Source organism: Diadema antillarum, unplaced genomic scaffold (assembly GCF_040938485.1).
Source record: "Diadema antillarum isolate AM-2024a unplaced genomic scaffold, OU_Dant_1.0 scf00000179, whole genome shotgun sequence".
NCBI classification, from domain to species: domain Eukaryota; kingdom Metazoa; phylum Echinodermata; class Echinoidea; order Diadematoida; family Diadematidae; genus Diadema; species Diadema antillarum.
Genome location: NW_027271068.1, coordinates 35,074 through 50,000, shown reverse-complemented (window position 1 = coordinate 50,000; position 14,927 = coordinate 35,074). Strand labels below are relative to the sequence as shown.

The 14,927-nt window shown below is 35.5% G+C and overlaps 1 protein-coding gene across 1 annotated transcript in view; it reads right to left on the bottom strand.

Moving 5' to 3' along the window:
* LOC139722992 (uncharacterized) overlaps positions 1 to 14,927 on the bottom strand; it is a 34,814-nt gene that overhangs the window by 8,304 nt on the left and 11,583 nt on the right. The window contains exons 5-8 of the mRNA XM_071634270.1: positions 13,339 to 13,424; positions 3,894 to 4,002; positions 3,161 to 3,247; positions 2,168 to 2,282 (exon numbers count right to left, since the gene is read on the bottom strand). Coding sequence (XP_071490371.1) covers positions 2,168 to 2,282; positions 3,161 to 3,247; positions 3,894 to 4,002; positions 13,339 to 13,424 — 397 coding nt within the window. The remainder of the gene's footprint in view (positions 1 to 2,167; positions 2,283 to 3,160; positions 3,248 to 3,893; positions 4,003 to 13,338; positions 13,425 to 14,927) is intronic.

The following is a 14,927-nucleotide window of genomic DNA, read 5'->3' as shown; positions in this document are numbered from 1 at the left end:
GTTACTTGTGTCATTCTCAACCTTTCCTGCAAGTTTAATCCCAATCCGTTGTCTACTTTTTGATTTATTTTGCGTACAGACAAACAAATGAACGAACGAACAAATGAACGAACGAACAAACAAACCAATGGTAACGAAAACATAACCTCCTCCCTTGGCGGAGGTAACAAGTATTTCAATACCTCCCTGAATATTCAGTTTCATTTCCCTGCTAGCTCAGTACAGCATGAAATTTGTGAATATTTTCTCCTTGCAAAATATTCCACACTTACATCAGGGAAGTTTTTACTAGTTTGTACACGTTGTCAAAGAGAACTATAACAACTATCAACAAACCAAAAACTAATGAAGAATCAGCAACAACGACGAAAAGGAGTATATAAGAAGAAGCTGTAAAAGATAATACTTCATCCAAGAGTATACAAGACAGCTTGTACTTTAAAACGTGACATTGGTGTAGAACAGTCCTAATAGTCATGCTTTAGGGTCAGATTACCTGCTTTAAACACTGTTAAGGTTTACTACAAAACATTCTGACACCTCACACAAAGGCAATTGCAACTGACAGGAAAAAGAACCCGAGATATGAATGAAACTAATTTAACTAAATGGCAGACGGTATAAAAGATATGAAACCATATCGATCACTTGTAAGTGACAGTAAAAACCCTAAAGTAATGTGATTAGGTGTAATCTATCAGGCTATTGGGCTGTGAATGTCTTGCTCACAAGTGCCGAGTGAAACCCGAGGAGCACTGGCCACATGGTAACATGAGTTCGACTCTCTGGTACCGGTGAAAGTCAAATATATACATAAAGAGCGACGTTCTCCTTCTGTATTGCATGCTCTCATACAATAATTAACCCTTTGCTTAGCTTAACTAGCCATGTTTTTCACCAGTATCTAATAATCCCATTAACTCATTGAGGACGGACTGATTTTGCTACAACTAGCATTTCCCATAGACACCTGCCCGAGTATACTCGGGACTCGTCCTCAACAGGTTAAAAACCTGACCTAGTTGTGAAATAAACAGCAAGCCCACTCAGGTACAGCAAATTGACTGAGAACTAAAATTTAACCGGAAGACCACAAAGATAAGATATGGATTAGGGGATTATCTAATCTCTATGTATTAGTAATTAGTGTCCAGATATCTGTCAATCTGTGCAGAAAGCATTCCAGCGTGCATGTAAATCGGCACACAGAGCACAGTTAGGATAAACCCATCAAAGTTCTGAAAGAAAAGTTCGTGCATTGTTCCATGTTATAATCTGCTTTGACAGGGTGTGGTTTATGAACTCCAAACATGCGTCTCAATACGTCTTTGTTCGAAAATCCTCATTTAAACAATTTGGGTATCCTGCAATGCCCTCAAGATATATACAGAAAGTTCAGAAGTTTAAATCACACCAAAAAAATCAAATTTAAAGGGTGTGTACAGTTCTGGTTGAGGTGAGGATTTAGCTTTTAATGTTTTGCAAGGTATTCAGAAACCACTCTATAATATGTCAAAGAGCATGCAATTCTAAGGGGTATCAAAAGTTTATTTGATGAAAATCCGTTTGGAAATGGCTGAGATATCCAAAAACAAGGTGAAACAAAGAGATCATAATGAAAGGCGTGGCCTGTCGCCTTTTATTATTATCACTTTTTTGGATATCTCAGCCATTTGAAAACCAATTTTCATCAAATAATGTAGTATCCTTCTTAAAATCACATGCTCTTTCATATTTCAGAACAGGTTTCTCATTATCTCACTTAGGAATGTTCAAAACATGAATCCCCACCTCATCCAGTACTGTACAATCCCTTTAAATCAGATTTGAATGAAAGGAGAATCTGAGGACACCCTTCTGTATTTTTTAGGATCATTTCCCTGGTCTTTTCTGCTGCTCTTATTTTACACAACATGGCAAACATCACCATCAGAAACCAAAGAAATAAAGCTATATAATATCAAGAAGTTCCAAAGAAACAGGAAATATTTTGAATATGAAATGATATTTACATAAGGTTGTAAAGTTCTAATCTTCCTGAGCTTTCTCAGCCAGCTCATAATGGCCAGATCAACTAAAAACCCTGTGCACTGTGAAATCCACTAAAACCCCCATGCACTGTGAAATCCAATGGGAATATTTCTCAAAAGATGCAAACTATAAATACCGTCGGTTGATCGGACGAGGCCGTCTGACGTTACGTCGATTCCTGTCGTATCTCGGCCCTGTTTCAGCTCACTCTCCGTCGACACGAGCGCCTCTCTCACACTCGTTGCTAGGAGCTGAGAGGAAGAGGGAGGTTGGGAGTAAAAACAAATGTTGTTGCTGTCATCTCTAATCTTGATTTTATCACACTTGTATCAATGACTTTGCACTTACTCCTCCTGATATGGGCATATGCGTATATTACTCACAGGTATACTTATGTGCAACGTTCAGGCTGATAAAAGTATTTTTAGTTTGTAAGCTCTATCAGCTGAAATAATATTATTGAAGGTAACTTGTTTCATGCTATCGTATAACTCTTAATCCACGTAGAATATATATACAAATATAAATTATTCCATGCATACTTGAACATAATCATACAACTCCGCTCATTGCATCAACATCTCCAATTCATTGTTTGTGTGGCAATTTGTTTGAAAGATATCTTCAACAAAGGGAGTGTACAATTTCAAAGAAAGTGTTCCTTTGGAATCATTAAAATCATCCCAAACATTGAAATGACATCACAGACAATTGCACAAAAAGGCCACTGCATGTACTATGAGCTGCCTTGTTTTCAAGGCACACTAAAAGAACATAGCAGTTCTAATGCCTTCTCGTTGTTGTGAACTAATATGTAACTCTTTGCTCTTCAAACGTATTCAAATTCTTTATCTATCATTTTTCATTTCATTGATTTATTTTCTTTTTACCTTTTGTCATTCATTCATTTAAAGATGCATTGTCTATTCAAATCTCAATAATTTTCCATGTGCCCTATGATGGCTTTCAAAACTCTCTGAAAATGGTCAAACTGACCCAGCCAAAACAATGAGATAATGATATCATAAACAATTGTACAAAATGGCACTGTAATAGAATGTGAGCATGCTCCATGTCATAAATTCACTTTGAGAGTTTTACTACAAATGCAGCAGGTGGTTGTTATTACCTTCTTCCGCTGCAAGTCATGTAATTCTTTGCTGTGTCTTTTACACTCCTCCTGTATCTGTATATAGGCTCGGTGTTGGTCTGTTAACTAAAAAATTATTTTTCAAACAAGAATCGCAGAAAACAGAAGAGAAAAGGTTCATAATTGGTAAAACCATTCTTACAAGCAATCCACTTTAATATACAATCAACAAAATTTTGCAACAATAAAGAAATAATGTCACCTTATACATACTTACATGTACAATGTAAACATGAATATATGCATTTCCTAACAAAACACAAAGTTTTCAAACCTTTTACAACTACAGCAGTCCTTTGAATTTTCCTACAAGATTTATTTATCTTGTAGACTACAAACTGCATGAAAGCAAAAGAGCAGCAATTCTCAGCAACCTATGCAAATGTAGTGGATGAAGTTCTTTATGCAATGATATTGAAAAAAGAATGTTAATGATAATAATTTAAAAAAAAAATCATTTTCTAGGAGCCGTTGTGGAAAAGAGAAATTTGTTTCCAATGCACTAATAGTCTGTCATACTACTAAAACAAAGGTGTAATTGCATACTAAAATAACAGATGAAATGACTTCAAAATTCCCTTTAACTGAGTGCATTTTGTTGGTATGGGCGAAAATCTCAAGCCCCCCCCCCCCCCCCCCCCCCCCCCCATACTATGAGGCTATCATCGATAATACTCTTTGATGCAGGGAAGTGAGGACACCATGGTCTTACCTGGTTTCTCTCAGGCAGGGTAGTGACGCTAAGGATGAGGTGAACCTCCTCCATTACAAACAATGCCTTATTGATGTAGTCTGCAACCCTGTCCCTCACCTTCCGAGCCCTGTACACATACACAACAAAAAAGATAGAAACAAACATAAAATGAGATGAAAATACATTACACCTAAATTGAGGAAGATTATCTCCAGCCAGGCAGAAGGTTCCTAGCATAAAATTTCAACCCCCAATATAAAATTTTTGTTTGGGACATAATTCAACAGAGTTTACTAGGCCCTATATACTTCATGATCCACACAGCACTAAATGAATTCCTTACAAATTGATAAAACAATATGATTTGTTTAACATATCCCTTTATTGAATTGCTCTTTTGTTGGATGGAAATACATAATGACCGAATCTAAATTGAATTGAAAACTCTTCCATATGATGTAACCATCATTTTTGTGTGTGAATGTGAGTGTGTATGTAAATTTTTGAGCCACAAGCCTTGGGGCCCTGCTGCTGGGCAGGAGATGACATACCCACATTTTAAAAGGATTTGACCATTCTTCACTTACTTCTGTGTCCTACCTTTCAAAACACTTTGAAAAATAATACACGTGAGTGGAAATTACAACAAAAATTGCTATTACTATGGCAGCAGACAAGGGCAAGAACTTATCACCTGTGAGTGTGAAGATGTTAAGTTAGTTGCCTTGGGTACAACAATCACAGCATTGGCTTTCTGAAAATATTAAAAAATAATAAAAAATAAAAAATGAGGGTATGTACTGGTTTACAGGAAGTTTTGTGACAGGTTTTTGCTCAGCGCAAACTGTTCTTATTGTAGATAGATTCATGTGACCTGATTTTGGTAAATTTAAACTCTTCGTTTTCTAAATTTTCCCATTATATATATTCTGTCTCATCATATAAGTGACTTACAACTGCAGAACTAATACAAGAACAGACCATCAGAGTGGGTTCAAAAGAAAATTGGCTCTGAAATTTAGGCACTGTGTAACATGCACAGAAATAAGGCACACACAATAGTTGAATTTTTCTTTTTTTGCAAAAAAATGGGAACAATGTTGCATAAAATTGATTACTCTTATTACTTATCTACAGAGTTTTGCTTTCTTGTTGCTTCAAGAAACTAAAATCATGAAAGTTACATCTATTCACACATACATTCTTTTAAATTTTAGTCAAAGTCTGTCAGATTGTCTTTCCACATGGAATGCAAGAAGTATGTATGTAAGACTGTTCCTCAATGTTCAGACTTTTGATTTAAATCAAAAAGAATCATGCATCACAAAAATAGAATATGATCTCAAAAAGTTTTGACATTCAAAAGACGGAAAAAAAAATCAACTGAATCTCAGTAATTATATCTTTCACCGAAATGGGTATTTTCTTTAAGAAAAAGAAGGACCCTTTTCAATAATGTTTGCTTGTATAAAGCCTTTTTTTTTCATGATGAAAATTGACCCTTTTCAATAATGTTTGCTTGTATAAAGCCTTTTTTTTCATGATGAAAATCAGCAACACGTGGATATTTCTATACATTTGTATACATATTTGCAGATGAAGTCATCTTGAATGGGCAAAAAAAAAGTCCTTTTCAAAAATGTTTGCTTGTATAATACCTTTTTTTTTCATGATTAAATTCAGCCAATGTGGATATTTCTATATATTTGTATACATATTTGCATATGAAGTAATCTTGAATGGGCAAAAAAAGAAAGAAAGAAAGATAAAGAAAACAGAGATAAATATGTTCCCATGAAATCTTTCAGCAATGTTGAACTTTCAGCATATATAGCCACATCCAAAGAGTTGAAAGGAATTTAGGAAAGTATGTCAGTCTAGAACTGAACTGATGTGAGTGATTCTGATGATGATAATAAAGAAGTCCCACCTGATTGCATAATATAACATCAGGATATTATTTTGCATTCTGAGTTCCATTTTCACAGTTTCTACAATGTACAAAGGAACAGATACCCATCAGATAAATGCAGTGCTGGGATTTGAGCTCAAAGGTCTGACATGAATAAAATTGTAGTTTAAATTTGTAATATTTTGATGTCTGTTCTCATATGCAAGAAGAAGCTCTAGGCATGCAAGACAATGTGCCCAAAGAAAACATTGTTGATGTGCATATTTCATTATAACACAAATTAATAAAACAGATAAACAGTGTGCCAAAACTCATGATTTTTGTTCATCATGCTGCAAGAAAGAAGAATAGACCAGTTTACTAGTGTATTCAAATTGATGCATTATAATATTTCCTGTTCAGCTCTAACAGTAAACAAGCTATTTCAACCACATGAAAATATAATTGTAGAATCATTTTCACTTTTGATAATTGGAATGCACATTGAATGCATAAGTTGTGGTTATGTCCAGAGAACTTTGGGCGAGCCATTAGAAGGCTTTTGGATTGTCAGGAAAATGTTTGTTGTAAAGGCATGAAGACACGTTGAATATAATCAATTACTAAACCAGTCTATTCTGTTTAAACAGTGCATCCATTGCATTATACCAGACGTGTATCTCATTAAGCCAAATGAAATTGCACTCCACGTGCTCAACTCCGTAATAATCGATAGATTGAAATGATAAGCATGCTATCTCTTAATTTACAAAAAAATAACAACAACCATAAAAAAGGAGTGACTTGAAAGATTGGATAAATTATCCAAATGATATTACATTCTATTCTTGAAAGAATAAAGTATAGCTTATTACACATTGAAAATGAGTGAAAGTGCTAGGCATACATGTGTTTGTGTTTTTTCTTTGCAAAGCTTGGTGTGTGCTTTGTATCTATACCAATGGCTAATCCAAGACTGAAATTAGGAATATGATAATCATGATGGAAATATCACTTGGAATATCAATTTACTGTGGAAAATTCTTCAAAGAGGGTGCTGCTTTTTGAGGCGGATGAAAAAGGCCAATGGACTAGTGTATGAAAATTTGTGGGTATATTTCCCAAGGAATATGTTTTGTCCAATTCGCATGTTCTCAAAAAAATGTTGTTTTTTTCCCCCTGGAGTCCAGTCTAGGAGTCCAAATTGCAGCATTACTTGTCATTATGTCACGACAAACTGTAAGAAGTTTATTTGATTGTCAGAAATAACCTCTTTTTTAAAGGTTTACACTTACTTTTCATACACTTGTACACTGGTCTTTTTACATCCATATCTTGGTGATTACAAAGGAATCAAGAAAATCAATTTGCAAACATGTTTTTTCAAAAGTGTTGTGTTTTGTAGGAAAAATGATGCTGCTTTTCTTTTTTAATCCAATAACCACATAGAACTTTCCAATGATGATCAAACGGTGTAGCAGGCATTTTTTTTCTTATTCAGCATGATAAAAATCTTCTAGTGTTCTAATACAAAAAAAACCCACAACACACACACACACACATAAAACCCAACAACAAAAACATATCAACCGTACTTTCAACAACCTACCCCACAACTACAGCTAGAAGCCCTGATTCCCGAAAACATGGGTATGTTACAGCTGCAATGAGTTACAATATTTGCTGAGTTTGTCTGTTATCGTTTTGTATTCACATTTTCCCCCTCAGTGGTGTTGTTACATTGATCAGTGAAGATGAGATTTGCAATTGTACACTCAAATCGTCGTGCGCAAGGCAGATTTTCGTTACAGCGCTTCCCTGCGCACGGCAGATTGTTGTAAGGGTGTGGGAGTGCGCTTGGCAGATTGTCATTGGGGTGTGGAAGTGCTCATAGGGTTAACAACATTCTACCATGTGCATTGAGGTGTGTTAAAGTGCCATGCGCACGACGAAATAGTGGTGAAAGAGAACCACAAAAAAAAAAACCTACTGGCTTTTTTTTTTTAATACTTACGAATTGTCTCTACCCTTGCTATGAGACAAAAAGGAAAAAGAGAGGTACACATTGAATGCAACGTTACTCTGGCATGTGGGCAAGTGTATCACTTTAACTAGGGACATTAACGCATACCATGATATATTATCAATCATATCGATGACACATCTCCATACTAAATACAAAATTAAAAGCATTCATATCAAGGAGAGGACTAAAAACCATCCATCCCAATGGCTGCTGCCTTACAAGCCTCCATTTTTCCTTATTGAACTGGTTAAACAATTCAATATTCATATTAAATTGTCTACTGAACAAAAAAGGCAACATTGAAGAAACAACTAAAATTGAATGAAAAATACATTTTTTCTTTTTTTTTATTAACAAGGATTTCTTCTCTTTACAGGGATAAGGATGATGTTGGGGAGGGGTGCATTTTTAATGGTTACTAATAAGGGCCTCTACTTCTAAGAATTTACATCCACTGATGAACCTACACAACGCTAGGATTCTTGGTGCCCTGGATCAAATTACAAGGCTTCCTGTGTGAATATGACACAGTGTGCCAGCGAAAAAAAAAAAGTTTAAAGGATGAGCGCAAACAAAAGAGAAATGCGGCCTGTCATTCATCAAGTCCCGCCGCGGAAGTCGCGGCCATGTTCGGCACGGCTATTAATACACCCTCCGACAGACGATGGAGGAGCCCCACAATATGTTTGGTGTTTTACCATGCAGTAAACCTCTTGACTCTGCAAGCGTACAATGTTACCTAATACAGTCAAATGCATTCATGATTTCTTGTTATTGTCGTTGTTGTTGTGGTTGCAAGTATAATACTGTAAAAATATAAATTTGGGGTGAGTGGAAGTTTCACATTTCACATCACACAAAACTGCACAAAACTAAAAAGCACACATTTTTTTGTTGTTATTTCATATGATACTAATATTTTGATTCTGCAGAATAACACAAAAACCTGCAAAATTCATCTTACTTGGCAGAGCATTCAAATATCCACTCTAATAGCAATCATAATTTGGTTTGTGTATGGTAGGTTTGAAAGCAAAATAGATTTCCCCATGGTCAATCAAGTAATTATCATAGATGGTATATAAATCTGTTGGCATCAGGGGAAAATGTTGGGAGAAATATCACACTTTAAAAAACAACAACCAAAAACAACAATTTATCTGAACAAACAAACAAACAAATAAACAAACAAACAAACAAACAAGAAAAGAAAAATGAAAACATATACATTTTGGTAGGCTTTCTAAACTGGGTCAGTCTATCAGGTTGGGTGAACAGATTGCATAATGTTCATTGGAGGTATCAACTTTAATTGAAATTCATTTCACAATGAAGATCATTTAAAATGTGGTTAAGTTTTGCTCTGTGAATATGACTTTGCACTCTGCTATAATGATGCATATAATTCAAATGATGAATGTTTAAATCAGAAATCTTTCATGGATTTGCTGCACCCTAAATCAACTTCCTTGCCTCCAGTACATGGACATCACATATCACATTGGCAATAAATTCTCCAGTTTGATATTTCAATACCCTTGATGCTTCAGCAGTAAAACTTGGTGGGACACCGTTTCCTTTCTGAAGTCATTAATGGCAGATATTTGGCTTGTTTAAATGAGGCCTGCATTTTGATTTCTAGTATGTCACAAAAGATGAACAAACCCTGTGGACTGACCCAGCTATACAGTGTGAAATTGATAAAACTCTTACAGGCATTTTTAGTATCCTTGGCAAAACCGCCAGCACTTAGGTAATAAGAAGTAGTAAGAGTAATTTTATGGAAATCCCACTCTATCTTTTTTGTAGCCTGGCTGGAAATCATCCTTAATGAACAAGAAAATCACAAATTTCCTTTCTTTCCACCCAGCACAGGTGATTAGCAGACAATTATTCATCTGTGCTGATTAATACTGGCAAGCCTGGCACGGATAGCGAATAGCCTACCCACACTAATCGCCCACGTGTCTGCGAGCACAACGCCGTGAGGATATTTCTTATAAACAGAATACATCACACTGCCAGCCAAAGGCAGTGATCTTCACTGCATAACCACATTTCTTTGTAATAGCAAATAAATTTGTAGAAGCATAAGAAAATAAAACTTCAAACATTTATCATGTTTTGAGACATGTACATCAAATGATTCCCTGTTCAATAACAGAAGTGCAAATGTGCCAAAAACATAAATAGTCCAAACCTGCAAGCATATTTTATTAGCATTGGGCTTGAGCTTAGAATTGAGTATGACCTTCACATTTAAGACAACCCTAATGAAGTTTGTTTGAGGATATATGACAGAAGATATAAGCATGATCTCTATTCACTGACAAACATACCTCCAGGCGGGTCTAGGGCAATTACCCCCTGGGCAATTACCCTGGACCCTTCCCCTGTCCCTAATCCTAATCCTAATCCTGAAACTAATCCTAACCATAACCCAAACTCCTAACACTAAACCCAACCCTAACCCTAATCTTAACTCTAACCTTACCACTAACCAGTATTTAGCCGGGGGGTAATTGCCCTCTGGGGGTAATTGCCCGGATACGCTCCAGGCATCTGTGCCAATTCACAATCAAACCTCTATTTCCATATTTTTTTTCAGTTTACCCCCCCATTTTTTACTTTCCAGGGGATCTTATTCTATATAAGCTTATTGCTCCACACATAGTGGTCTACAATTATAGTGTGTGCTTATCTTGTGTCATGGCATACATGAAAATTCTAAATACATGTGCACTGAACTGAATTTGGGAAAATTTACTACAGGCACATTACATGTTTCCTTTTGGCAAAAGATAAAATATAAATGTGATTCTTACAATATTTTTTGATTTTTTTTAATTCATTTTTGTTTTCTTTTTGTTTTCTTTTCTTCCAGGAGAAAGAGAAGGGGAGGTAAAAGAGGAACAATATATTATACAACTTAGTGGTGTTGCTCCCAACATACCATGGCTTTTCTCCATATCTTATCATTTTTGCCATGCTCTAGAGAGCTGAATTCAGCCATTGATGTCTTTTCTAAATGCTACTCCAGACTTGCTGGCAATAATTCAAAAATTTAGATTAAAAAAAAAGCATGTGACACTTTGTGCACGCACAATCACAGATCCAATGATATATGAGCAGAGAGTGCAATTTCATGTTTGTTTTACAGTGTTGTAGTCCATGGACTAAATTTAAACCATGGATATGACTGAAATGATTTTATTCGATTTACGAAATTTTGGCCATAAATGATGAAAAACCTGGAACACATCCATGCTTCATTTATCTGTCATGAGAGTTTAATGATGTTAGCCCTTGTCAAATAACAATTTGGTTATAACGCTTTTCTCCCCCCTCCCCATAGCCTCACGTACACTCCTAATAACACATTGTGACTCAATATCTGTCTTCGAAAACATCCTGTTTGCTGCGGTTGGTTCTGGGGGCCCGCAGTCCTACCCCTACACGTCAGAGAAATTCTCGTCAAAATATGAATATGTGTTATCTTTGCTTGTGGGCTCATCCATCCTGTCATGTGGAGCAAACTTTCTTCAGTTGGGGAGAAAGTAATGTACAGACCAAAAAACAAAACTGTCCCTTCTTTGCACATCCCACATTATCCATGATTACAGAAAGGCTTATAAATAAATAGACAACTGTGGGGGATCTGGGGAATCCTTTGATCTCTACAGTGTAAGCACTACATTCCCTGCACAGAATTCTTAGAGTATAAAGGGTTCTTATCAAACACCAGGGGCCTGTAGCATGACACTTTTTACCTACGACAAACCGAGGTTGACTTTTAACATAGTTTTTCCTGTGTTAAAGTCAATGGCACCATCATTAGATACAAACCTGAGTTTTCACTTCTTACCAGAGTTTTTCTCAGGTTCTGTGTTTTATGCAACAGGCCCCTGGTTTTTGACAATTCTCAAGCACTGATGGCATACTAGAGCAACTATCATGGTAGATGTTTTACAAGTCCTTTTCAAGTGAAGATTTACTAGAATATTTTAATAAGATGTAAAACTTATGGGGAACTTATGAAGTACCCGAAAACATTTTTATCCCACGCATAACATCTTTCTCATTAAAATACGGTGACACTAATGGCATTCAATCTCATAGAACAGTAGAATCCCTCTTCATCAGAAGATATCAAGTTTATCAAAGGGGAAATTGAATTTCAGTCCTCGCTGAAATTCAATCTCACGGAGGTAATCACTCTCATTTCCAAAACATTATCAATGTCACTCAAAATGCAATAAGCTCACAATGATGGCTTTCAAAGACCATTAATCACAGTTAGATTTGGACAAATCATAGTATTTCTGACAAAAATTACTTTTGACACAATGAATCTTAGTAACAACAAAAATATTTTACGATTGAGAGAAAATGTTTGGATTTTAATTCAAACTATTCAGGGCAACTGCAATTGTTTCACCAAGCACTATTTACTTTCAGACAATATGTTACACAAGTCAAGCACCAGTCCTGCTTTCCTCGGTTATTCAACATGATGATGCATCTTTGTCAATGATATCTGTTTTTTTCTCTTCTTTATGTGTCTCTTTTTTTCTACTTTTTTATTTTATTATGTGCAATTTGTATAATGTAACTCATTGCTGTTTCTGTCAACATCGTAATGATTTTACATAATTTCATTGCCATAATTTTTATGGAAATAAATTCAGATTCATTGTCATCTGAGCAAATGTTAAATGCATGCTGACAACATACAATACACATTCCATGGGCCTGAGATGAGTTGACAAAATGTTCTAATACTCTGAATAGGCATAAAAAAACAACACTGGCACAAAATATGCTATGAAAGGTTCAATTAGACTCTGGACAGTATCATTCTCATATATCCAACAGACGTATCTAAAGGAGATACCTATTCATAAGTTTGTTTCATCTCTGAGAAGCCTCTATCATTAGTGTTGCCAACATCAAGGTTCACTTTATAATCAGCTTTAAGTCCTCTTCTGAAAATATGAGGGAAATCATGGTCTGAAATATATATATCGGTTCACCATTTTCCTAATCTGCTGGTTTTCTGAGTTGTAATAGTCATGTATCAGGTCGCAGTCATCAAAAGGAAGCAATCACTGATAACAATGAATACTCTCATCTTCCTGAATATGGAGAGCGCATTTAGCTTAAAAATAATAAGAAAATGAAGAAAGAATGTCAGCAAGGAAAAAGCTTACCAACAAGACTATCACCTCCAAAGAAAGGACTAGGCAAGCAAAAATTTTTACATGGAGTAATTTTCAGTGCTTGGCCGGGTAAGATGAATTTTGCGTGTTTTTAATTTTGCAGAATTACGACACAAAATAGTATTACATATGACAAGCAAAAATTCATGTGCTTTCATCATCACACTACTTTCATGGTGTGTGAAAAGCGCGAAAATATTCACCCTGCAAAAATTTCCACTTTCAGAGCAAATGCTCTAAACTACTATAGCAACATTAATTACAGTTTTCAATTCACTTTGGAGGTCTAATGTTCAGCAAAGTGCGAAGGGTGAAATATTTACTCACTCAACCAAGTCACTGATGTACTGGCTGCCTCTCTTCTTGGTTAGACTCCCTTTACAGGTGTCTACTCGCTCCTGGCAATCGTCAAGCTGGAAATAAACCAACAAGCAAACAAACAAATTAACAAACATTGCTTATATAGACCGACAATGTGCCTTCTCAATTAATGACCACAGCCCAACCTCCTATGGCATCCACTCCTCTACAAAGACCATCCATTCATTAAGACCCTTAGATAAGAGTTACCTTATGGTTATTTAAGATCACTACAGGTTTATGTTTTTCTTCCAGGACATATCAACATATGACTGAACCTTTTTACAAAGACCAACTGTCCATGATGATTGCTTTCAATTGTGTTTATCCTCCATTGTGGCCTCGAAAACCAGGTTTTATTTTGTAATATTTCACTTTAGGATTTTGCCATCTACAAGCGCTGTCCAGTACAAAACATGCAAGTGGCACGAAGACAGACTAAACAGTGTTTTATCAACGCAGGCAAAATAGAGTTAACAAGAATAGAGAGCTAACAAGATTCTCAATAATTACTTAAACAGTATGCCTGTAAACATTATTTAGAAAATGGCAATATATACAATCCGGTTAAAATAATTCAAGGTCAATATTGAATCAACCTTCTTAATTAGATTAATACTGATTGGAATCTCATAAAACATTACACTCTGCTTGTTTGAATAAATACATGTAGAATTTCAATGAACATGAAAGGTCAATGGAAGTCTGAGCAATTTAAACTGTATCATGTACAACTTGAGATATGCCTGCCAATATTCTTAACATTCAAAGTCCTTGTAAGACTGCCAAATTTTTAATTCATTGATTTGATTTTTCATCAAAACATAATACAATAAAATAATTCATTTCATTTAAATTTCAGTATATATTTCAAATTAAATCATGATTTCATGTTGTGTATGTTTGTCATACGGTTACTTGACTGTGCTACCTTGGTTGTAATGATTTAGTTCTCAATTCTTTGTAAGTTCTAGTTTTGAATATTTTGATTGTAAATCACTTGATATTTTGTTTTTCTTTTGGTATCACCTCTAATGAATTTCTTTGCCATACGACTGGAATCTTTTTACATAGTAGAGAAACATATCCATACAATAGTGTATGTACAGAATACTTGCAAATGCTGTTGTGTATAATGTAAAAATGCAGACACACACACACACACACACGCATACAAATGGTCAAATAGCAATCTGCACAACCATTTATCTGGAACTCAAAAAGCATAATGAATCTCTATAAATGTTAAAATCTTTTCTTCCCCCTTTATCCTCCTTTTCCAGACTACGTCTGTCTTAATTCCTCAGTGTCCACTTCCTTCGCATTAAATCCAAACCACAGCTGCCCTTCACATTCTACTGGCATGACAAATCATTTTTTATGGCTCGCCATTCTCATGAACTCCCCATGATGATATAGCTCATACGTTTGCTGATTGCATTCAGACTCTTTATAGGAAGCTCCAATTTAACGAGTCATACATCCCTGGATGTTGGGTGTCCCCTTGCCTTCCAAAATGTCTGATAACAGTCTCAAAACTGACAAAAAATATCATA